This window comes from Scomber scombrus, chromosome 12 (genome assembly GCF_963691925.1).
Source record: "Scomber scombrus chromosome 12, fScoSco1.1, whole genome shotgun sequence".
In the NCBI taxonomy this organism is placed as follows: domain Eukaryota; kingdom Metazoa; phylum Chordata; class Actinopteri; order Scombriformes; family Scombridae; genus Scomber; species Scomber scombrus.
In genome coordinates, this window is record NC_084981.1 from 3,812,778 (window position 1) to 3,839,303 (window position 26,526).

Consider the following 26,526-nt stretch of genomic DNA (forward strand, 5'->3'; position numbering starts at 1 on the left):
AATAAATTAATGAATGGAGAGATAAATGATAATGATGAAAATGTTTGTTTGTACAGAAACCTGACATTGGCACAAAATGAAACCATTGACTTTGGTGTTGGTGGCTTCTTCCCCTTTGGCTTTGATGGCACTTTGGCAGGAGCTGCAACCTGTTTCTATGCTTTTGTTGGATTTGACTGCATTGCAACAACAGGTACTCTTAAATACTGAAAGAGATTTCTTAGGTCACCTTCTTTGCCAGGTCAGTTGTTGTATCTGTATCAGGAAGTCTAACACTAATAAACCTGCTCTTTTAGGGGAGGAGGTTCGGAACCCTCAGAAGGCTATACCTCTTGGGATCGTCGTGTCCCTGCTCATCTGCTTCTTGGCCTACTTTGGTGTGTCAGCTGCTCTGACACTTCTGATGCCATATTATCTGCTTGACACCCACAGTCCTCTACCTGTAGCATTTGAATACATTGGTTGGGAGCCTGCAAAGTATGCTGTGGCTGTGGGATCCCTTTGTGCTCTCTCAACAAGGTACATAGTATGTAGTTTTATTAATGGGGCTTTCTGGAAAGGGAAGAGCCAGTACTGGCAGATCAATCATTCCTGCCAAAATAAAGGTTGGTTAGAGTTTGTTAAAGCTGGCAGTTGCACTTGCAGACTTGTAGTATAACATAGCATGTGCATGTTACACAACATGCAAAATCCACAATTTACCAAGCCTGCAAGAACCTTCAAGCACACTTCTGTGGCCTTCAAGATGTGTTTTTCCCCACTCTGTATTCTTATTTCAGAATTTTCTTTAAACAGTCTCTTCAATGTGTGGCTGAACATGGAAACCCTTGACTCTCTGACCTTAGAGTCATAGATAACTTCTAGCTACAGCCATTTTTCTATACATAGTTTACAGTAGTACCTTTTTGACTTTTTACAAAAGAGCCAGATATTTTCTAACACAGTTTATCCTTTGTGCTGATGATATAACCAGGAGAGTTTCATGTCAATCCAAGCTGTAGAAGTGCTCAAACTGGGTAATGTAACATTGTCTATGGGAAATATGAATGGGATATTTACCTATGGAACCAAGGGCGCTGGAAATAGGTTCACCTACTTCACAACTCTATAAGCTGTGACAATGTTAAGGAAAATGCTAGGAGTGGTTATAATAATAGAGTAGAATAACCAATAGGCTACTCTCCAGATGTACCACACTTTTCTTTTCTTTTTTTATAGACATCTCTTTAATTTTGGGTGTCTGATGCATAGAGGTTTGATATTAATATTGCACTCATAACAGAATGTGAACTGATAATTTGGGCTTTTTTGTTATGTGTAAAGCAGGCAAAGTCTTATTTTCATCCAACTAAGAAACACATACTGATCACCTACACTGTAAGGGAAAGATTTACTTACCAGCAATCGTCTACAGTCTCTCTAATATAGTATGAAAATCTGCAGACCCCACACAGTTGTGCAGAGTTGCATAAATTGCTCAACTCATTGCTGTCACAAACTGACTCAGAGACAAAATAAGGAAACAAACAGGAATAAAGTTTCTAAAAATTACATTTATTGTCAGCTTAGGATAAAATAATATAAATATCGTAGTCGATTATATTGGTAATGAATTCAGTGTGTGGATGAGTGTAGTGTTTGTGTAAAGAACCCTAACCCAACTAACTGGTAGAAGAGAAGAGAGAAATGTTACAAATGAAGCCACTTCATAATGTGCTCTTCAACTCTGCCTATTGGCTCCCGAGCCAAGAAGCATAACCAACTACACAAGCAGCAGACAGAGAGGGAGGAAAGTCACTATAACGATAAAAATATATCGAGAAAAATACTTTACGATGGGTTCCATTCCCCATGGAATTGATCAAGGTTAAAAGTCCTGTCTCAGAAAGTGGATCTTATCCCAACGTGGCACAGTCTCTCAAAAGATTTGGCATGATGACAGTGATCATTTAAAACGTAAGTTAAAGATTGAAGTCCACGAGTCTTCAGTCATTATTTGGATTCAGCCATAGAAAGCTCCCATTTACAGGCCCAGCAGGTAACACAAACAACTCAAATTATGAGAAAGTGCTAATAGTTTTAATATTTTTGAGTAATGATGGACCTGTCTTCATTATGGTGATATTATCATGTGTCCTGTAAATCTTGCCTGGTGCTGATTCAATTCCACAAACAAATTGTTTGACTCAAATGGAGATCTATTTGTGCGTTGATGAAATTGAATGTCTAGACTCAGGGCTGTTAGCAAGCTCCTTCAACTAAAGTGGATTGTCCAAAATCATCCAAGTTTTCTTTTATTTCTCTACAGTCTTCTTGGAGTGATGTTTCCAATGCCAAGAGTCCTCTTCGCCATGGCGAGAGACGGCCTGCTCTTTAAGCCCCTTAGCTACATGAGCTCCAGGCAAAGTCCAGTTTTCGCCACATTGTCTTCAGGAGCTGTGGCGGGTAAGCAGACTGCAGTAATACTTGCAATTATGTCTGATTGAGTCACAGAAATAGATTTGAAGAACTATCTGGTTAGAGATTTTATTTTTATTTTTAAAGACTGCATGATTTACATATAGTGCAAATGTTTAATGCCACAGAGGATGTGGTGTCCTTTTATGTGACAAATTGGGACAAATAAGGATTTGGAGGCGAGTGGGTCTTGCCATTTTGTTATAAACTTAGTCTAGAGCAGTGGTCTCCAACCCTGCTCCTGGAGAGCTACTGCCCTGCATGTTTTAGGTATCTCCTCACTCTAACTCGTTATCAAGCAGCTGAGGCTCGTCAAAGGGCTTGATAACGAGTTGATTATTAGAATCAGGTGTGTTAGAGTGAGGAGATACCTAAAACATGCAGGGCAGTAGCTCTCCAGGAGCAGGGTTGGAGACCACTGGTCTAGAGTATTGTAGAATCGATATCAAAGTCTGGTCAATGACATATATTTGGATGTCCTTTGCAGCTTTCATGGTGCTGTTGTTTGACTTAAAGGCACTGGTAGACATGAGTTCAATCGGGACCATCTTTGCCTACACTCTTGTTGCAGTGTGTGTTCTCGTATTAAGGTATGTACACTGTTTAACCAAATTTAAATGAAACTTCTTACAACTACAATTTGTAAGTCTGTTTTAATACAATACTTTCTTACCCATACATACATTGGAAGAGTCATTGCTATAATTATTGTTATGTCCATACTGTCTGTGAGGACAATACTATTCCATTGGAAATGATGGGGAGCAAAAGCCACATTCTTTGCTCTATCAACTTTCCATTTTTGTATTCCATTATTAAAATGTGAATAATTATGGCCTAAACACCACCCTTAGAAATATTGTTATAATTTCTGTTTGTGTACAAATTTACCAAAAGCATAATGGGAAATGTAGTTTCCGAACATTTTAAAGCCAAATAGAAAAAAAAACCCAACAAAGTGACAAATTTGTACAACACCACAGCTCCAAGTACCTCCTACTCCCACTAATAAGACTGATGCTGTCTCTACTGTTTAATCCCAGGAACACTGCAGATTGTTAGAGAATGTTAATTGTTTATTGTATATAGTATTTAGAGATTATCTTTTGTATAGAGTTATTTTTTTGTTTTTTATCCTTTATTACAAGAATTATATTTAATTATTTAATTATAATAATTATTTTTGTTGTTGAAGTATGATTTTTTTTCCCCCTCCCAGATACAAAGAAGACACTGGTTTTGTCCATAGTTCAGAGGCATTTACAGTAATGGGGCTGTTGAGGCCTCCCTCAAGGCCGACCCGGCGCACTTCTAAAAATGTCAACATGGCCACCATCATTATTTGTAAGTAATCCTTCATTGTTGCTGCTGTTCCGTCACCCACGGTGGTTTCCAATTGGCATTTCCTGTTACCACCTCTACTTATTTGCCATCACAGCCTTTTCTCAGAGATACAGAAACATAAATGCACAAAACATTTTGTGCTATGAGAAATGTGGGCGCCAAACTAGGTTCCAAATATTTTACCTGACTGCTCCCCAGTGTTCCTGGTGATCGTTTTAAGCTTGGTGTTGTCCGAGGCTTTGGATTCCCTCCGGAGGGGAGAGTGGTGGAGTGTGCTGCCCGTCTTTGTCCTCGTGCTGACACTGGTCCTCACTGTCGTTATCATCTGGAGACAGCCACAGAGCACAACTAAAGCTGCTTTCATGGTAAACTAGGAGGGGTGATGATGGTGGGCACTCAGCTCTGAACGTGGGATTTCATGCATCTTGAGGATTTGCGCTCCCAATAGGGATATCTTGTTTGGTGGGTCACTTAGTGGGCCCTGGCACAGGGGGATGTTGCAGGGCATAGAAAGTTTACAGAGCATAAGTGACGTACCCAGAGAAGAGAGGTCATCCAAGGTTCAACTAACACTTAATGACAGCTGTCTTCAAGTAAACTTTACCACTTCAAGAAAAATATGTAATACATAAAGTTTTAATGACCCTCTTAATGTCCAAAATTCATATTTCTGCTGGTTAAAGGACTAGTTTAGCACTAGAAAATGCCAGGCCACCACGAGATTCTAGTAAATTATTTGTCAAGACCAAGAAATAGTCCAGCACATAACCCTTTGTAAATGGTCAATTGTCATTTTTATAACTTTTTTTTTCATACAGGTTAAACAAACAAAATGGTACATGTATAGTAATCAGTGAGCTTTGGGAGTGCTGGACATCTGGTAGGCCAGACTAGCAGTTTCCCCTTTATCCAGTCACTATGCTAAGCTAACTGGCTGCTAGCAGTAGTGTACCAGACCTCTCAAGTCTCATGCATGGACCGTGAGTCATACGCATTTCAAGCAGTTCACACGCTCACATGCCACACCTGACATTTCATAAAAATAGTGTTACATTCTTCAGATTTAATACAATTCATGTTTTTTCTCCATAAATACAAAGTGCAACAACTGAGGAATAAACTCTCTGTGCTTTCTGAAAGCTTCATTAAGGATTCATCTGTTTATATGTGACTGATGATTAGGGAATGAATGAATGATTTGTTGTGCAGATATCTGGTAGACATTAATTATGAGGGGATACTGTGAAGTGAACAGTGTGTGAGGGTTAAGAGACTCATTTGGGGCCGAATATCTTTTTTCTCATTGATCCATTTTGGATCAATATCATAAAACAATTTATTTTATTTAGCTGAATTAGTCTTTTATTGGGTTAACCCATTATTTTTTCATTTTTATTTGTGCTGGTCAATTATGAACAGTATGTAAAATTGAACTGTTTTTTAAGTAGCAAAAATAATTGGGAGAACTGGTGGAGGCCGAGGGGCCGCTGCGGCCAAAACACACAGAATTTCGTGTCCGGTCCTAATAGATGTAATCTAAACTTTTCATGAAACTTGAGAGCCCTGAGTGTACTGACATGAGTGGTGTTAAACTCTTGCCAAGAAAGCAAATAATTCTATTTCCTACAATGTTTACTTTAATATACAGAACCAGTCATGACTTTTGTTTCTGTAGGTTCCATTACTACCTGTACTCCCTGTTTTAAGTATCTTCATGAATACCTATCTGATGGTTCAGCTGGGAGGAGAAACTTGGATCAGCTATGCTGTTTGGATGGCAGTGGGTAAGGACAAACTCTAAATAACCTGCTCTAAATAACCAGGCTGGTGTGGAATGTTTTTTTTATATTCTTTCATGTTTACACATAATAATTGTAGATGGAGGTTTTAAATAAATAAAGGTATCATTATAAATGATCATTGCATAACCTCACATCTCTTTCCATAGGCCTGATCATCTATTTCGGCTATGGGGTTCGTCACAGTGTCCAAAAGCAAAGGCTACGGGAGTCTCGTGCCCAGCTAAATATCTCCAATGTAAACCTTAACACTGTAGATTCTGCAGCGTGAAATTGTATATTAAATTGTGACATATTGCTGTCCACTTGCACGGACCAAGCTGGTCACAAAATGTAGTTTAAGTTGATCAAGGAATCACCTTGAAATCTTTTTTAGTGTTTTATTCAAGATTTAGCCAGAGTTGAAATAACCTGAAGTGTACTTGAAGTATCCCTTGATGCATGTTTTAATGAAAACAAATGCTTTGTTAAAAGTACATAAAGAGCATGTGTTGTACCTAGAAATATATATGTTTATTACAGTATATGATGTAATGGTATGCTTATTTAATACCCTGTCATTTTATCCATTATGGCTTGATTACTCATTCAAGACTATAAAGTCATGAATATTGCTCTGTAATGTCAGTCTTAGATAATGAAAAAAGTTTTAAATGTTGATCTATATAAAATGTTAAATTAATTTAAAAATGTAAGAATAAATTGTAATAAATTTGTTTAAAAAAAAACAACTTGAGTGGATAAAAGCTGAACTGCATTTTTTCCCCTTTTTATTCTTATTGCTCCATCAATGTGCTGCCTCTGATTTCTCATTGGAGTGTTAAGTATTGTACGTATTAACAAATGTGTTAAGATCAAATATGACTTAAAGCACATTTCATCCCTATTCATTCACTATTGTGACCACCTTAAAGGATCAATTCACATAACATAATAAAACAACCAAAAGATGGAACATGAGGTTGCGAGGTGAATTGGTGCAGTGTCAGTAGTAATGTGAGCATTGTACTGGGCCTTTGTAGTAAAGAAAGAGCTCTTAATTTACCAGACGGTCTACATCTCAACCTTCTTTGGGTAGTGACTGAAAGATGTAGATCATGGATACAAGTGGAAAATTAGTTTCCTTCAGAGATGGTCTGTGCTCAGTCTGAAAAATAGGGTTGGGAGCTCAGAGTAGAGCTGCTGCTCCTCTGCCAGCTGAGTTAGTGTTGGCACCTGGTTAGGATAGCTCCCTCTGGAGGTGGTCTGGGACCATACAACTGGTAGGAGACCCCAGAGCAGACCCTAAACACATTGGAGTTGCTACATATCTCCTCTGTTGCCTTGAGATCCCCCAGGAGGAGCTGAAAGAGCATTGGTAAAGTGAAAGATGTCTGGGTTTCCTTAGTCTGATGCCACTGTGACCCCCATCTCACATAAGAGGTGGAAAATGGACGGATGGACTTCCCTACAGTTGGGTATTCACAAGCGACAGATGAGAGAAAGTAATTGTCAGAGTTTGCCTTTTAGGGTAACTCTGACTGATATACAGTTCTTTTCTTTTGATTAATGATCATTGTCCCTGTCACATGAATAAATAAATGAAAACCTGTGCAGCAGAGGATAGGGTTAGGCACTAGTATAGTTTAAACTGAAAAGCCTACATCACCCATAATTCAACTGAAAATAACCTGCTTCACACTTCTAATTTTCTTCCTGCAATCTGTCTCTCTCTTCTTCATATATATCTCAATTTCTCATTCAAACACTTTGCCAAATTCATATCCATTGTTTGTAATACCCATCCATCTCATCAACCCTTCTTTTCCCCTGCTGTCCCTCACTCACAGCTCTGATGGATGCAGGGGGACGCCGGGCTCCTCGTCGTAGAGGCTAATTTATGTAGCCAATCTAGTGTTCATTTGTCAAGCATCACTCTTCATTTGCGGCGCCTGCAGGACACGCTGCTGCCAGCCTCTGAGGGCCTGACATATGTTGTTTTGTTGTTTTGATTGCAATTAGAGGATGTGTCTGTGTATTAAAGAAGCAGTGGAACGTGGCCACTGCAATATGGCCACACCTTACTGCTACTGGAGAGATGGAAGAGGGGGAGGAGAATGTTTGTGTGCTCTAATAGGAGTTTTAGAGAGAACGTTTTTATATGAAAGCACATGTCCAAATTCACAGTAAGAGTCAACAGTGTTTAAGAAGCGACATACAAGCCCATCACAAAACTTGATTCCCCAGCAATGTTTCAGCTTCTTATCCTAAAAAGAATTCTCAATATCGATTAAATTAGGGTTTTTTTTACACTCTGCAGTTTTGGCATAGAGCTTTGATTAAAAGTTCTTAAATTATTAAAAACTATATTGTCATTCATTACATCTAGTAAACATGTTATCTCCATTCAATCCCAATTAACTTTATTTAACATTAAGTAACTTTAAATTCCACTGGAGTTTCCAAAGTTTCCAAAAAAACAACAAACAAGCAAAAAAAGCTTTCTCGATCTTTAAACTTTCTCAATTTTGGGGATAAATTATGCACAAGACATCTACAATCTCTAAAATTGTGAGGATGGTGCAGTTGCCCAATATATTTGATTTCAATGCTTTAAAAATATCACTCAGTTTAAATATATGCACAGTAGTTGACTGAAATGCCGATACAAGCTGTTACATATGTGTCATTATGTGATGTGTGAGCCTTTTTATTTAAATATCATTTTTTTCAAGGGGAAACAGAAGCAAAGAACCAAACATCTCAGATTCTTAATAATATTTGGGATTCCTTTTAATGAGTATTATTATTATCTACATAATATAACACACATTCTACTTTTCATTAGAATTTGTGACAAATTGTAAATTACAGTAAAAAGTACATCGTCCACATACTGGATTATAGCTCCAAAACATTTCACTTAAAAATATGCTTTGCTTATTATTACCACACATGGATTTTTCATCTTCACTGTGCACAATGATGCTTGTTTTTCACATTCATGCTGCTGATGTGGAATATTTATTTACACCTTTCTTAGTTTAAAGCAGGTATCTACAGTACAGCAGGATTTGTGTGAGAGGATTAGGTGTTCCTGGGTGATATGAATTGTTTTATTTTGAATGACTAGCTGCTCAACAGAATCAATAAAACACAGAATTACAAAAAAAGACATATGGATATCATTTTCACTGAAAAACAAGCAACAACCTACGTAATCCGACTAATGGGAAAGGATACTGAATAACAGGAATTTATTAGATTCTCCTATGTTTGGTGTATTTGATAGTATCCATTGTTTTTATTTCTTTCATTTATTGTTTTACTTCTCTATATTTGCAATCCAAGTGGACAAAGAAGCTCTGAGACTGTAAAGCACTTAATCTGATGGAAATTGATTTAAACCTAAGTGCTATCTAATTTTAGTCTACGTTTTATGTTGGCATTATTTTTTCTTTATTTTTAAATTTGGTATTCATTTTCATTTATTTCTATATTTTTTACTAATTCATTTATCTGTCTCATGTTTTTTTACTTTGTGTTACCATCCCTTTGATAACTGTGGTGCTGTGACATAAAACTGTAAAAATGGTCATGAAGCAAAACTGTCGTGGCTGTATTGTAAAACATCTGGCAACCAATTAAAATATATATTATTGTTTAAAAAAAAAAAAAAAGGGAAGAAAAACAACAGTTAGACAGAAAACAGCACATGATGATCTGAGAGGTGTCATATTATTGCAGTAAACAGCTCAAATATATAGTAGAACACTTCCAAGGATTTTCTGCTTCCTTCACACGGTAATAGCAGATGTGTTGTGATTACTGTCATACACTGATACACATTAATACTGTTTCACTGGGCTGACAGCTGTGCATTGGAATGTATGTTTCATTTATTAATTTATGTATTTAAGTTTTACATCAACTTGAAACGTGGCTTCTGCTTCACCAAGGCTGCACACACAAACACACACACACATACTTGTTTTTCTCCCTTGAAGGGTCCGCCAATTTTTTTCCCAATTGTGGGGTCCACCCTTTCTAGTAGTTCTACACCTCTGTAATAAATCAGGCAAGATAAAGAGCAGTTCCTAATCATAAATATCAACTCAATTGGACAGAATTTGAAGCCAGTTTTTTTGTCCCTTCTGAGGTCTATTTCTAGCATTTAAAACTTGTGAGGTCCACTTTCATACACTCATACATGTTTCGAGTTTTTATATCTTAGCGGGGAACAAACATTAATGACACACACACACACACACACACACACACACACACACACACACACACACACACACACACACACAGAGAGAGAGATAAAGTTGTCCAGCTTTTTATTTATCATCTTGTACTCCTCCTGTCAGTCTCTATGGCTCACCTGAGCAGCTGCCGCCACCAACACTGAAAATGAGTCCATCAGGGACACACACACACACACACACACACACACACACTCGTGCAATCCTGCCTTATTAGCTGCTCCAGATTGGCCATCCTGAGGCCCAGATGCCTGTGACCTCCCAGCGCCCCCTAAATGCAGAGTTATTGTGATTAAAGCATGATTGGCAGCGCTGGTTATTAATTCTAATCTTGGGCACATATGCAGGGTGGTGGGCAGAGGGCAGGCTGCGGTGTGTGCCAGGCGGACGCCACACGGACGCTAATTCACTCTGACACGCTATCAGAGCACGGTCAAACACACACACACACACACACACACACACACACACACACACACACACACACATACACCCCTCCTCGACTACACACACTTTCCTCTAATGCACAGGAGAGGGGAGGCGAGGAGAGAAGGTTATCCTTTAACAAGACACACACACACACCTACACACACACACACTCACACGCAGATTCCACAGCACTCCAACACAAAAGTGGCATTTCCTGGAAACCATTAAGGCGCTCTGTACTTTCAAGTACATCATTTGAAAGCTCGGAGCAACGTGTGTTTAGCAAATCATTTCCATCTCAAGACTCGTATAAAGGTCTTACATTTACCACTTAGAGGCAGAAACTCAAGTGGTGGGTTATTTTGAAAATATATTTTCTTGCCTCGACGTAAAAGCCTTGAAGCAAATGATGTCTCGTCTGTCTTAATAAGTCCCTTCTCGGGTTAAAATGTCTTCTCGGCGGCTGGAGTCGGCCTAAAATGATGGCAGCGGTATCGCAGAAGGAAAAAGAGATGAAGTCGAGTTTAATGAAAAAGTGGCTTGAAAGTATACAGGTTTAATTGATATGAGTAGCATCACTTACAATACTTGAAGTGATTTTCATGAGATATCTTAAAAAGTGTGTGTGTGTGAATGGGATGAAGTTACACTCTCTGACAATGTGAATGTTTGTGAAGCCAGAAACAGCAAATGTATGTTGTTGTTTTTTCCAAATGCAGGATTCTCTAAAATATGAGCAGTGACAGCTTTACTGATCTGTATCAAATGCCAGTGTCAAATGTTTTGAGCCTGCATGCAATGTGAAATCTAAGCAGACACTTTATGGGAAAATCGGGGGAAGTACTCCTCTTTCTCCTGTAGAGGGCATTGTAATATCATTCAAGTGGAAATGCATTCGAAGCATCACACAGTGCGGGTGGAGACGACAAGACAGCGGCTTACACTGTACATGGTGTGATTTTCAGGGAGGCTTAAACTGACTTTATTAGAACATGTATCACATTTCTAAATGTAGGTATTGTTAAAAATGAGTTCTCAGGTGTTTTTACTGAATTATTATCAACTGCATCCTGCTAACTGGTGACAATTAGAGGAGTATGTTCACCTTCTTCCACAAATTGTATCAATTGATCACAAAATGTTACAGATAAAAGTGCAGTATTTCAATCTGTTTAAAGAAACCTCACAAATATATTATATAACAACAATCACCACTTCATATAGCACCTTGGTATCTTACTGGTTAAGACACAGCCACTTAATTGCAATGTGTGCACTTTGATTCAGGCAGTCGAGCTTTGTTGTAATGCTCCTTTTCTCTATCTCTCCTCTACTGTTTTCTTGCTAATAAAGACATAATATTCCCTCCAAAACATGGGGGGTGGGGGGTGGGGGGGTGGGGGGGACTAGGAGCTGACAAGATCAGGGGCTGAGCTCAGAGAACCCAGAGCCAAGGCCTTTTTGGGGATGGTTCACATGAGCAGAATGTAATTACATCATATTATGACTACTGCAAACATTAGCAATAGTAGTGATTTATTTTGGTCCTTATTAACTATTTTACAAAAAGAATGCACACAGAAATTAAATAATAAATAAGGCATTAGATCAAAAGGGAAAAAAATATTACATTCATTTTTTTTATCTACATTGCACTCTGGTTGTTAAAATGCCTCAACTGAAATGTCTTCAGAAGTTTCACTCTTTATCAAAATTATTATGAACTCACTCAGATTCAGTCAACAGCTGGTTGAAGTCACTGTTCAGAAAAAAGTGACTTTAACATATTTTTTAAAAATAAAAATAAAAAATAAAAAAGATTTGGAGCTTTTGAGAAAACATTACTTTCAGGAGTTCTGCAGTCAACACTTTGAACACTTGTTCATCTGTACAGCACAGTGCAGGTAGGCGCTAAGAGAGTGACAGAAGTAGGAGAGATCTGAGACATTACAGGAGAGGCTGTTGATTATAATTAATAGCCGGTAGTGCATTATGGTGCATTATGGTAGCTGGTCATAAACAGTATGGAGCCCAGGACCGAGGTGAGAGCGCTTTAACAGGCTGCCACCATCTGCACGTCAACGTTTAATGACAGCGGCGCACGCCTGGGTGACAGCAGCACTCCTCTGCATTATTAAAGCAACACACACACACACACACACACACACACACACACACACACACACACACACACACACACACACACACACACACATACACATACACTAAAAAACACATTTCCAGCAACATTTAGAGAGGTTATCATGATTCTTTCAATAATGATTCCCTACGGCTTGTATTTGAATGTAAAGAAATAAAAAATAATTTTATTCTTAACATTCCTTATCATCGTCCTTTCTTATCATTAATTTGCTCATCTATCTTCCCCTTTTCTCTTACTTTCCGCCTACTTCTTTCTTTCCTTTTTGCACCTTATTTATTTTATTCTCTCTTCCCCTCTTTCTCCACTCATTTCCTCTCCTCCTCAACTTCCCTCCTTTCCTTCCTCTCTTTTCTCTTCCTCCTACTCTTCATCAGCACATCTGGAGGTGTCATTTGAACAACCCCAGCCCTTCAGGACCTGACACACACACACACATACATACACGCGCGTAAAACACACACGCATAGATCAGCATGGACACACATTACCTCTAGTGTCATTACTGTAATGTTATTTTTATGCGAATTCAACATGAAAATAGGCGAGGGAGGGCGCAGAAGAAAAGCGGGAACATCAGGGGGAAAAAACTCAAAGCCAAAGGGACACACAATGCCCAAGGAGCAGAGAGCAATCTTTCATTTATTCAATTAGCTAACGAGGCGAGGGAGCCAGACACCGACAGAGGATTGATGGCGGGGAAAAACTTCTCTCAGCAGGCAACGCTTACTCAGGATTTTTACTCCTGTCTCTCTGAGCTTCTCTCTGTCTTTCTCTTTATTCAGGAGAAAAGTTCACCAGGGAGAAAGAAGGGAAACTAAAGGGAGGAGACCTTGAAGCTGACCTTCAGCAGCTGTTCTTTGTCTGGCAGAGAAGGGGGAATGAACAAATGTCATAAAGGGGAAAGGAAGGGGAAAGAGAGGCATTTTGGGGAGGTTTATAATATATGTTTTCCTTTTGGTTTGAACTGTTTTCATTTATTAAAATGTTGGAAAACTGTTGTCAAATATTGTAATCAGTTACCCTTGAGTGACCACATGCTGTAAGTAAAATACACTGTTCTAATTAGCAGGCAGGTGCCAGCATGTCAGGTCACCTCAAACATTCTCGTGACTGCTGTTAAATGGACTGTAAATTGACTGTACTAATATAAGGCTTCTCTAGTCATTATGACCATTCAAAGCGCTTTTATATTACGTCTCATTCACCCATTCACAAATATTCATACACTGATGACAGGAGCTACCACACAGGGTGCCAACCTGCTCATCAGGAGGAAACCAACCATTCATACACATTCATACAACGTTGGCACAGAAACGGGAGCAACGGGGTTAAGTGTCTTGCCCAAGGACACGTGGACATGTGGACTGGAGGAGCCGGGAATCGAACCGCCAATCTTCCAATTGGTGGACGACCTCTCTACCTCCACACACTGTTCTTAATAATTACACAAGGTTTAAACCTGGAGCTGCTAAAATACTACAATACCCAACATCATTGCAGTGAAAAAGAGGCCTGTCAGTGGTATGAATAGGCAAATTCCCAATGTTTTGCCATTGCTAAATACAGTATCACAATTGCTAAATTAATTCATTAATTGAGGTAAATTAATTTAAGCTTAGTGATTTGAGGTTTCTTGCTGAAATGCACCCTGGGGGTTGTAGTTAACTTCTACATCAAAGTTGCCCAAAACATCTCCTCCCACTTAACAACTCTGTTGACTTTGTCAATTATTGCCCATCATATTATATTATATTATATTATATTATATTATATTATATGTTACATTGGGACACTTTGAACCACTTAATGCTTGTTATGTTCACCATAACATATTTTATCACATGGGTGAAATTTGAAACTGCACGGCTTCATTCAACCCTGACGCAGAACTTGGAAATGTTCACGACGGTGTCAAGGCAACGGCATACCAACCTCTCTTTGTCTCTGCAGTAGTGGCTGGACTGACTTAGTGTGGCACAAAGAAAGTGGAGGTGCAACGTGGCTAAAAAAGAAGTTTTTGGTGTTTTAAGTTTGTGGCGTTGGTGGAAACAGGACTGGGCACCGGGAGCTCCACAACAAATTAGTTGTCTAATAAAAGGTCTCAACAACACCAGTCTCTCTGTGTTCTCTGCTGGGGAAAGCCTACTATGGAAGCAACTCTGCTACAGTCCCCTTAACTGTTATGGTTTCTGGTTTATTTTCTGACCAAAATCACTCTAAACAGCGTCCTCTTACTGTCCAGCCACCATAGCCCAGATGAGAAAAAATAATTTATAATATTGTTATTATATTAATGTTCATATGCTCATTTGAGTCTCCAGTTGGCTTAATAAACAGTAGTAGCAACAGCGAAGATATTAACCTCTCAGGCTACACACAGACTGCCTTGGCTTGTTGGTCTTGAACAAAGTGGAATATTTAGCAGCTAAAGATTCTGATTCATTTCCCTCAGTAGTTAATAGAGACCAAAAGAAGGAGTAAAAGAGAGTAAGAGTAACGAGGGATGGGTATCGAGTACCAGCACTAAACTGGTACCGGTTCCTCATAGGTCAGTACCCAAATATTGATAAGCTCCTGGACAAATGCTATTGGTATTCATGTTATGTTAATTCATTCTAACATAGTTGTCTAGGTGCTGGTAATGCACCTTAACACTAGCCCTTTGACATGAAACGGTAAGAAGAAGATAGCTCTGCAGAGCCATCGGCAGGCTGAGCAGACAAACAGGGTGTGTCTGAGGCAGGAGCAGGTGAGCTACCCAGAGGAAGATCTAATCATGACAAATCATTTTTATTTTGACCCATAATCACATGTGTGATTTCCCTCCTTTTGCATGAACCTTAAGCCAGTTCCTGACCATGTAAATGTCTGCAGTTAAAAAACAGATCCTATATTTCTCTAAGTTGAGAAAAATGACTTACTATTGTGTTCTGTGTGGCTAGAGGAGGGCAAAATGGCACTGCACACAAAGCCTAGAGGTCTTGGCAGAAACATTTTCTTAAAATGGTTTTGTCATTGTATTAGCCTCAAACTGTCTGCTCTTCATATGGGAAGATATTGTGAGCCTGAGTAACTGGAAAGGACAGAACCAGTTCCAAAGTAAAACCAATGCTACTCATGCTTTACACCAAAATACACTGACCACAGTTCGGGAATATTTGTAGCATAACAAAAACAGACATAGAAAACCAGATTTTCACACATCATTATACAGAATAAAAAATACATTTTCAGGAAAGGTGACACGATAGCACTAAAACCAGTTAAGTGTTAATAATGAACAAAAAACCAAATTTAAATGGGTAAAACCAATAAACCAAACCTGACCAAATTAAAACTGAAAAAAGAAAGAAAATCAAAAATGAACTGCTTTGCTGGAAACTACAAAAGGAAGCAAATTAATTACTGGAGTGAGTTTTTTGCACACGCTTAAATTAATGTTTGAATATCTTGCACCTGACCCTGTGGGGGCCTGGCATTTTAGTGTTTTCTTAATGGAAAACAGTTAGGAATTAGAAAAAAGTATTAATCACTTTACTGGGGATTACCTGCAACACACACTCACCTTAAAAGCAGCATATCTAATATGATTGTTGAAAGTTGATGTAGGTTTAGTCCACTTTATCAAATCTATTGGAAACAATAAATAGTGATCAAGCAGCAGGGTGGACTGGACATCTTCCTGGCTGACGAATGTCAAAAGCAGCTTTTTTTAGCCACAATGCAGTGCTTTGGCGGTGAAGTGTTGACCCATGGCCTGAGGTCATGCTGTGACATTCAGCTCGACATTTCAGAAGAACGTCAGCTTCCATCGCTAGTAAAGGTCAGCGTTGCTGTCCTGTCAGCAGGGGGTCCTAAACTCTGACCCTGAGGGGACACTGGGATGGAGATTGGACTCAGGGAAGACGGTAGAAAATGTGTGTGCGTCTGTGTAAGAGTTGAACTGTTGATTAGGAGTGTAGAGAATGGTTCCTCTAGACATCTGTGTTGATCAAGGCCTGCACGCAGATGCACACTTTTCGCACACACTTTTCCGGTCGGTCCTGAGCTATGGGTTTCCTGAAAGCTCTCCAAGGACACTTTCAAAGATTTTTTTTTGGCAGTCTTGTGCTGGACATCTTGGTCACATGGCCATTCCATCTGAGCTGTGACTTTGCGGCAGTCTTGCTGAGGACTGCAGTGTCAGGGATTCTATCCTGTCACTTGGTCCTCAGACAGCTCAGGTGGAGATGGCTCAGTGTAGTGTTTTCCAGAACCATGTTGGTACAGGACTTAAGTGTATGTGCTGATTGTTAGGCTGAAGTTGCAAACTGAGGAGAAGTGTACATACTGGCCTATAGTTCTTCATCTCAGCCACCAGCACAATCAAACAAAAGCTATCTAACAGTGACTTCCTCCTCTTTGGTTTTGGCTAGCATCCTCCACAGATTAAATAGCCCACCATCAGATTGGAGAGTTTCTGTTGGTCTCTGATGCTGGCCATCATGTTATCGTGGAGTTGGTGCACTATACCAATGAACTTGTTGGGACACCCATACACCTATGGCCCTAATCTTCCATAGGCCTTCTTGGCTGACTGCCAAATTATTTTGTTAGATTAATTAATGCCATAAATACATCAGAAATGTGTTCTTGGAATTTCACCAGTAGCTGCTGGTGAGTAAATACCTTGTCAGTGGTCACGTTGGCCGTGGTCTTTTATGAAACCATACTGACTCTCAGGCAGCAAATCCTGATCTAGGTGGACAATTAGATGGTTCAAATGGATTCTAGCCAAGATTTTGACAACAATTGATGAAAGTTAGATGACTCTGTGGTTGTGGCAGGCCTATGGATTACCTGTCCTTTTATAGATATGGATTGTAGAGGCATCCTTAAACTCTTGGAGAGTTGCTTCTAATTTCCACAGAGACTGGAAAAGGTCAGTCAGTTTCTTGACAAAGCAAGGCCTTCCAGCCTGGTTGATTTCTGCTGGGATGGCAGGAGAGAGAGGCTTATGGCTTTCCTGGTTTCCTCAAAGGAAGGTGGAACAGCGAGGAACAGGTTTATTTCAACTTGAGGCAGCCTCGCAGTTGCCTCCTCGGGACTGAACTGACGTTAGTCCAATTTGCAAGTGTTTTGTCCTTCTCTGTGAGGACTGTTCTTCCATCTGCATTTAGGTGAGGTGAAGTTCTCAAGTGCTGTGGACTGTAGACCTGCTTGAGTGCACCAAAGAAGCACTTGGTGTTATTACCATCAGTGTAAGACTGAATCTCCTCAGCTTTTGTACACTTTATGCAGGCGATATTTTTTTTTACCAAGGATGCCATGAATACCATGGATTTTTTCATCATTTTGATCAAACCAATCTTTATGTATATGTATGGGAACAATAATCATTCCTCTAGACATCTGTGTTGATCAAAACCTGCACTCACATACATATACACACCAGTGGTCCCAGTGACCTTGAAGGGTGTTACATTTACGTCGGGATCAGAAGGTCTTTCACAGTCCATCTGTGCCGCTCTGGAAACAGGTCCAAGTATATCTGCGGGGGAGAGGACACCTTTACTGGTGTGAAAGTATAAACTAAGAAGAAAAAGGACAGAGTTTGTTAGAGTCAGAGAAAAAGGAAGACAGATGAGTCGACAACAGAGAATGTTTTATGATGCTGCATAGGTTCATACTCCATACTCCAATCTTGTAATGGATTATCCAGCCAACATCTTCACTAAATCATCTTATTAGCACTACGTGAGATGTTGTTATGCACACACAACACCTGGATAAAAAGCATAGGCTTCAGTTTTTCATCAGGCCCAAAACTGGCCACGGTGCTGCTGATTACAACAATTGTCAACCCTAAACTGGCCCTATGTTTGCACCTCCAAATACTACAGCCTTGTATAGGCCAGATCAGGTTCATTTTAGGTAGAGGTTGATGATTAAGAGAAAAACAATGGCCATCATTGTTAGGCGTTGCTTATTCCCATCTGTGATTTCAGCACTCCACTGTACATTTTTCTGTGACTCTGTTTGTGACTTCATTGTGATCCAGTTCTCCAAATAACATACAGAGAGTTTAGGTTACATTACAACTTGTTGCTGAGTTTTAACAGTCTGGTCATTTTCAATCATTGCAACCCAGAGACAGATAACACTAGCTGGACCCCTCTTACTTGTATATCATGGAACATCCTGTGAAGGAGATGTTAATGATGATGGAAAAGTACCATTTAGTGGCAATCAGTGCAAATATTAGCAAGCTAGGCTAACTAGTTTCCACTTTCTGGGTGGAATACAAACCCAACCACACAATGGTTCCTCCCAACAGTTAAAAGCAGTAAAGGGACAGACATCCAAATCTCCTGATCACCCTGGTGGATTCCCCTCCCTTCAGAGCAGTCTCACTGACACCAAACACACAGTGTTATTACTGTCTGCTTGACCAGTAAAACACACAAAAAAGGAATAAAGTTCTTGCATTAAGGTTTGTATTTATTCATTTTTGAATCATTGACAAGAACCCCAACAGAGAAATTTCAAAATTAACTGTGTAAAGTTAAAAGGAGTCCAGAGAAAACTTCAAACAATGGCTTCAGGGCAGAACTGGGATGGTTCCCTAACCAAATCACAAACTCTTCCAACAATTAATCCAGTCAGCCCAGCAGTCCCTGAACCATTAAGATGACTGCGAGCAATCATCCAGATATTTCCCCAAAATCTGATTCTGATTCCCTCTGCACTAAACTAGCCTAGGGCCGAGTGCAGGATGTGAAAGTGAGGGCACACCCCCTCTGCGAAAACAAAGGTCCACAACCACAAGAGGTCACTATGAGTCATTTTTAAAGTTTTCTTTGCTTCTCTTCCCATCTTTCTCTCCTTTCATCACTTTTTTACTCCTGCTGTCTCCCTCTTTCTCACCTTCTCCAATTTCTCCCTTTACCTTACCTCTTCATAATCCTCACGCCCACCCCTCTCCCTTATCTCCCTTTCCTCCTTTATATGTTCCCATCTGTCTCTTCATGAGTTCTCTCTTTCTCCCATACCTTGCTTTATTCTTTTCCCTTCCCTTCCTTTCCTCTTGTTTCCACCCTCCCACCACCTCTTCTCCTCTCCTCTCTCCCTCCCTCCTACTCTGTGATCCCGCTGTGTTTCCTCTTTATTTACCACAGGAGCTGGTGAGTTTTCCAGCAGGCCCTGACACTTTAGGCTCTGATGGATAGGCCTGCCAGCGGACTAGTGTGATAAACGGTAAGGTGATGGATAGATCTGCCGGGGCGGTGGAGACATCACAAAGCAGTTTCGCAGCTCCTCGCCAGGCAGCGGGAGGGCCTGAGGGCGGCCATTTTGTGCCAAGCCACGGGCCCCTAATGGAGGAGCAGGGGCCTAATGAGGCCAGATGATTAGACAGCAGAAAAAGAGGGGAAGGAGGGGTTGGAGCCAGACTGACTCTAGTGGAAGTAAGTGTGACTTTTCTTAAGTAGTACTGCTGGTGGGAAAGAATTCACTCACATGTAGCTACTGACACACATATAACCAAACATTATTTACAAGACTCAAGAGGTCCAGTTTGACTTAAGGTAGTTCTTATATTTCTGTATGTCATAATCATATCAGTTCTACACTCTATAATGGATGTATTACTGTCAATTGGTGCCAACCGATACCAGATTTTTGGGTCTGATGCTGATACTGATCAAAAAAATTCCAATATTGATAAGACACACATTTATTGCAATGGTCCCTCAAATTTGGTTATCAAACACTTTCAACAAAGATATGTAGGGAGGCATGATATTTTACAGTTGAAAAATATATGAAATGAGTAAATCAGTAAATAGTAAACTTCACTTGGAATATAATATGTATAAATGGAAAAGGATCAAATATACATCAAATGCAGCCTATATATCTTTAGACAAAATATATCGGCACATATCAGATGGCACAAATACCGATATATTTGTGATGGCCCAATATGGGCCAATAATATCGGTTGACAGATATATCGGTCGGGTTCTAATGTCAAACCATAATTCTTTCTTCTTCATTCTGTATTGCCATGTTCATTTCACTCTATTTCGGTCTGCCACATCTTTTTCTGTCTCTCTGTCATGCTTGCGATTCAGACATTACATTTGATCAAGTCTATTGGTTTAAATGTTTTAAAGACTATAATTGTATATGTGGGACATGCTGTATCAATGTTCCCTCTTGTGTGATTAGAATTGTGTCCTGTGTCATTATTTTCTAGCAATTGTTCATGCAAAAAATGATTCATTTTATCAAGACTTTGCCATTAATGAGCTGACCTTTTTGTCCTCTCTAAGCATCTACTCTCTTTCTCCACATCCTGGTTGTACTTACACTGCATGTCCAGAAGAGATTGCTCTTGTCCTGCATTTGGAGTGGATCATTGATACTTAACTGAGGCATCAGTCACTCTGTGTTTGTGCTTTTCATATTTTAATTGCACAGTTGTGAGAGAGACAGGCACACACATAAAGAGAGAGAGGGGGGGGGGGGTGAGTTTGAGAAAAAGAAATGTCACCTTATGCAGGTGGAATGACAAAACTGTCAATATTTAAATGTAGAGCTGGAACCTCAGAGCCGTCTAATTGCCTGATCCAGCTAGACCAGCGAAAAAGAAACACATTAAAATTGGTCTCTCACTGTTTCTAATCACACTGCACGCTGTAAAATGAAATGGGCCCATTCAAAGAAGCAATAAAATTATAATTCACCTATTATGACGATCAATAAACAATTAAGATCTTTCATTTGAGCAGCGTCCAACTGCGCTATTTTGTAAATGAATATCCACCAACAGAACATCTTTAATCCAGCAAGTAGCAGATGTTTTACAGTTATAAAAATCTCATCAAAAGTAGTACCTCGGAGAAAAGAAAAGCTCAAGTGAGATGCTGGACTTCATTTTCATATAAAAGTCACGCTCAGCGAAACATTAGAATAATTTAAAGCTCAATAAATCTGGCAACTTGCATTTGATGCACGGACAACAAATTCTTAATAAAGCTTCAGTACTTTGTGGACAGAGGTGTCACTCCACACAGTTTATACAGCACCAACTCCTCCTATAAAAAGTCACTTTTCCAAACAATATGCTGATATCATTCTCACCACTATGGATCATTAATGAGATTGAGTGTCGCTAATATCTAACAGCACTTCTTACATGTGACAGTTGTAAACATGTCAGTCACTTGATGCTTAATGTGATGATAGCTTGGCTGCTGTGATAGGAAACCACCATCATCCTGCTGCAAAACGCTGCTGGATTCATGCTCTCAACTGGCCACTTTAGTAAATAAGCAACCTTAAGTGTTACAGTGATATTTTATACAGTGTGACCTTAGAGGGAAGGAACAATAACTCTTTCTGCATCCGTGAGCTCTTCAACTGCAGTCCACCTCTGCTCATAGAGAGTCAGGAGGCTTTCACATGGCACATTAAAAGTATATGTTTCATTTATGCCTCTGCCCTTAAGGGGTTACATTGTACTTACCTTTATGTAGGCCAAACTATAGCTGACATGCGCCTCCTCAAAAACATAACTACATTTTACAGCTACAGAGATACCGCATGGGAGCCACGAGGACCTTGATTGGTCAGCGTGGGCTGCTTGTAAGTCGGCGAGCCAAGTTAAACAAAGGTTCTCCTTTTTGTTAACACACATCCATCAAAACCACTTCCTCCGCAAATCTGAATCATACCATGTTCTCCGCTCTCTATCACAGTGAATGAAACACGTAATGCGCAGACTGCACAGAATAGTCTCATATCTGTAATTAGACTGACTTAGATTGTCCACCCAGGAAGAAAAAGACAGAATTAATTGTTTCATCAAGTGCCCCAAAACAACATATATTTACATTTAAGTGACAGAAGCCCTAAAGCAGCCATAGTAATTACGACAGAGGAAATAAGGTAACATCATACAGCGACACAATTTGTTTGGCAGAGGTAGGGGTGGATTGGATCAAGTCAAAATTACATCAGATTACATTGTTCACTTTCTGATTACAACTGTGAGTCAACTCTGTTTTTTTAAAACCATTAGTACAGTCGTCCCCTTACTGTAAAGGATATGGCTGTCAATTTGTATACTTGTGTTTTGTTCAGAGCCAAACCAACAACCAACTGATCAACTGATCCTACATACAAGTACTGTGTTTCTAAAGTCTGATATATCCAATTCCTCTGTGCTGATGCCCTGGGTAACATGTCCCTTCCTCCCCAAATAGAGTGATTACTGTGGCTTGTTAGAAATGGCTCCAAAAATGAACAACAGTGATAAGATAGTAACCCTCTGCAATGGAGCTTCTAGGTACAACAGACACCACCACACATGTGCAGGAACATGGTTCCGGTTACAGAGGAACCAGAACTGCTACATATACTTCCTTTTAACTTGCCTCAGCAAAACATCCCTAGATGATTAACGAGCGGTCAAATCTGATGCTGCTAAACTCTTCAGGTTCTCCAAAAGGTCTCATGTGACACCAATTCTGATTGCTCTTCACTGGCTGCCCATCAAATTGAGAATCCAGTTCAAAGTTCTTGTGATCACCTCTAGAGCTCTGCATGGTCAGTCACCTGAATATGCTGGCACATCTACTGCAGGTATATCTACTGCAGCCGTATGTCACCACCAGGTCTCTGAGGTCCTCTGATCAGACTGTGCTTTTGAGGTTTAGCTTCAACTTTAAACTGCCTCCCTTTGGACTTAAGATCTGTGGATAATGTGAACACCTTTAAAAAGCAGCCTGTGACCCATTTCTTTAGACTTGCCCTTGTGTCATTTTTCAATTATATGACAGGTGCTTAAAAATATAGTTAATTGCATATTAATTAATAACCTCTTGAATTCGTACCATATTATACATTTCTTTAAAAACTGAAGTACAAAGTCAAGAGGCTGTGTTTTGTAGCACAATAAGCTAGCAAAGCTCTGTAAATGGAACCGTGTTTCAGTGTAGAGCTGTTTCTACACAAGCTATGGTTACCACTCTTGACAGGGAAGATGGGAACATGTCACCCAGTGCAGCAGTGTGGCTCACTGACATGTTTTTAATTGTTTTTGGACAAAAATGAAGCTCTATGGCACAGAGGAATAGTATTTGAACACATATACAATATTTATTGGTTTGGTTCTGCACGTGAAATGTATTGACAATAAGAAAAATATAGAAAAATCACCAGCCTTATCTTTGGTGGTTACCTTTAACCTTGTGTTAATTGTTGTAATGATGCCGAAGGTCCTGAAGAAGTAGTTATTTTAAGCCAAACCACGATCTTTCGTGGACACAACCGAATTTCGTCCTACCAATAACTCTTTTATGTGTTAAACAAATTCATATTTTATTGTTTAAATTGGAACCTTCCCTCCATCGCTCATATCACAAAATTTCATATTAAAGCATGCTATCTACCGAAATGCAATACCATAGGTATCATTAACACCTTGTGTTGACCATAAATCTGAATTCAGTTGTTAAAGGAGTTAGATGTACATTTATCTCTTTATTTCTTAAAGGTAAGAATATCGATATCAATCGTATGTTGTTAAGTACAAAGCTTTAGGTGGGACATGGTTACCTTAGCTTATCATAAAGACTGGAAAAAGATGGAGGCTAGAATAAAAAAACCTACCAACACTTCTAAAGCTCATTAATTAATAGGATATATCTTGTATCTTCTGTGTTCTTTAAATTTTATCAATCCTTGCATCTCATTCTCAGTAATTAAGTTAATGTATTTCCCAAAATGTTACTGTCTTTTAACGTCAGGGCATAGTGTCACTTACTACATGTAGTCCATATCCACAGTACTGCAGACATATGAAAATGTTTCTCTCCTGTTTTGAACCTCAATCCAATGAAAAATGAAAGCTGCACTGAAATATACTGTAGATAAGATTGTGTTAAGATTATGAACCTAACACCTTCCTTTATTTTTCTTGCTGTCACATTTTTTTCTTCCTTTTCGTCTTTTTTTTCCCCTCTACCAACCCCTTCCCCCACATGAGCACTTGAGTACTGAGAAGACACACACAGAGAGAAAATGCTGTCACACACACTCCAAGCACACACATACACACTGTGTGTATGTGACGAGGAGGTAACTTTTTGTGGCGGCTAGCTGTGAAGAGAGCCGCCTAATTAAAAAGATCATGAATATTCATGAGACACTTGTACTGCTGCAGCTAATTACATATTCAGAGAGGTTTGGTCGCCGGCGCTAGTGAGAGCGTTCTGATTCAACTCCGACACACTGACAACTCAATAAAGCACAACCAGCAATGTTTCAACCCTTTGCAGATGTAATCAGTGTCTGGACACAAATGAAATCTACTGACTCTGCAGATGTTAATGTATTAATAAGAGTGTGACAAAATCAAGCAAAATTGATATAAATGTCATATTATTTAACGTAATTGTACCTGGAAACCAAGCAACCACGGATACCTCAAATCAGCATCCATTGGTCAAGGTACAGTAAAGAAACCTAAATGTTCCTTATGTAGTGCTTCATTGTTAATGCACAGTATTTACTCACAGACATCTATCTGTCTTCAAACCAAGAAAGGTTAGTCACTCACTGACTTGATTCAAGAGACTTATTTTCTTCCACAGGAACATGCTTTATCCATGTGGGTAGCAAAAGAGGTGTTTTCATTGTCCGAAATGTCATCTGAACTTAAAACACGTACAAAAGGATGAATGTTAATGTTAATGTTAAGTTTTATAGTGTTAACTGAGTATAAACTGGTTACTTGGGACTCAATCTGGTCATATAGGTTGTTTCTCAACTCCAATTTAATTCTTGCATCTCAAGAAGCTACTCGGCACATCCAAGAGGAAGCCTTGGCCCAGATATTTGTTATCCATAATTTGAATATCTGCTGGCTACACCAGAACCCCAGTAGAAGCCAGGAGCTAAATTGTCAGATGATAGCTGATGGGGTCTGAGAATGATGCCACATTGGCTTTAAAGCCTGGCCCAGGTCCTGGGGGCTTGGTTGGACTCCCCAAACTGTCAAGACAATATCCTTTTGTTTGAAAGTGCAAATTCTTGTGCCAAGGTTCACCAAGATGAAATCAGTTTGACAGATTTTCTTTCTTTTTCTTCTAAAAATCCACTTCAGTTGCAGTTTCAAATGCTGGTGTAATCGGGCCCCTTCAATTACTTTATTTACTGACCACTCTATGCCAAGAAGAAGCACTGAAGATGGTGAAATAAAGACAACAACAATCATTGTTACACATTCTGTCATTATACAAAATAATAGGGCGAAAATCGAACTATTGAGCTTTTTGCTGGAAAATGGACCTTTGTTGGGCCGGTGTCATCAAGGTTTAAACACTCTACTCCACTGTACACTAAATGTTTACTTTAATTAAAATTCACACACAGTCTTAAATAAAAATCCAATTAATCTCCACATATAAATAAAAATATAAACCAAAAGACCACACATACTCATTGCTGGGTTCCACAGACACATAAAGTCTCTGTAGGGAGATTCCAAATCAACGCATGAAAATTCTCTCACATTACCCAATGGACAATTGGGGGAATAATGAAATGAAGCAAAAAGGGAAAAATAAGACACAAATCAAATGGACCAAAAAGTGAGGAAAGAGGTAAAGAATAATAAAAAAAAGAGAGGGTATAGCAGGAAAGATGGAGGAAGTGGTGATGGGAATTATAGTGCAGAGTCTGATGGGTTGGCTAATCACCACTTTGCCCTGCCTAATGTGGAGCCCCTTTGGCAACAGAACATGTTTTATTCACTAACTTATTATATCCCAGTCCACACTCACTGATAGCTAGCACTTAGCACTTAGCACAAGGTAGCACTGATGCCATGGCAGGGACATCTATGCAAGCTAACAGCCATAAAGTGGAAGACTTTTGTAATAATAGTTGCTTTATAAATGTGAGAGAGAAGCAGACAGCAGAAATCATAGAAAACCTGTCAGTATTGGCTTTCAGAGAAAATGAACACTAATAAGGCAAAGGTTAGGGTTAAGGTTACTGGACTGTTGTTTTGCATGTAGCATGCTAAAAACAA

General features: G+C 39.4%; 2 protein-coding genes across 2 annotated transcripts in view; one reads left to right on the forward strand and one right to left on the reverse strand.

Annotated features, from left to right (window-relative positions):
* Positions 1 to 26,526, reverse strand: part of LOC133992170 (craniofacial development protein 2-like) — a 780,535-nt gene that overhangs the window by 161,999 nt on the left and 592,010 nt on the right. The window lies entirely within an intron of this gene.
* The window catches only part of LOC133992239 (cationic amino acid transporter 2-like), a 56,161-nt gene that overhangs the window by 25,512 nt on the left and 4,123 nt on the right, over positions 1 to 26,526 (forward strand). The window contains exons 8-15 of the mRNA XM_062430959.1: positions 57 to 193; positions 297 to 519; positions 2,309 to 2,445; positions 2,945 to 3,047; positions 3,677 to 3,801; positions 4,000 to 4,166; positions 5,477 to 5,585; positions 5,750 to 5,838. Of these exons, the coding sequence (XP_062286943.1) occupies positions 57 to 193; positions 297 to 519; positions 2,309 to 2,445; positions 2,945 to 3,047; positions 3,677 to 3,801; positions 4,000 to 4,166; positions 5,477 to 5,585; positions 5,750 to 5,838 (1,090 nt within the window). The remainder of the gene's footprint in view (positions 1 to 56; positions 194 to 296; positions 520 to 2,308; positions 2,446 to 2,944; positions 3,048 to 3,676; positions 3,802 to 3,999; positions 4,167 to 5,476; positions 5,586 to 5,749; positions 5,839 to 26,526) is intronic.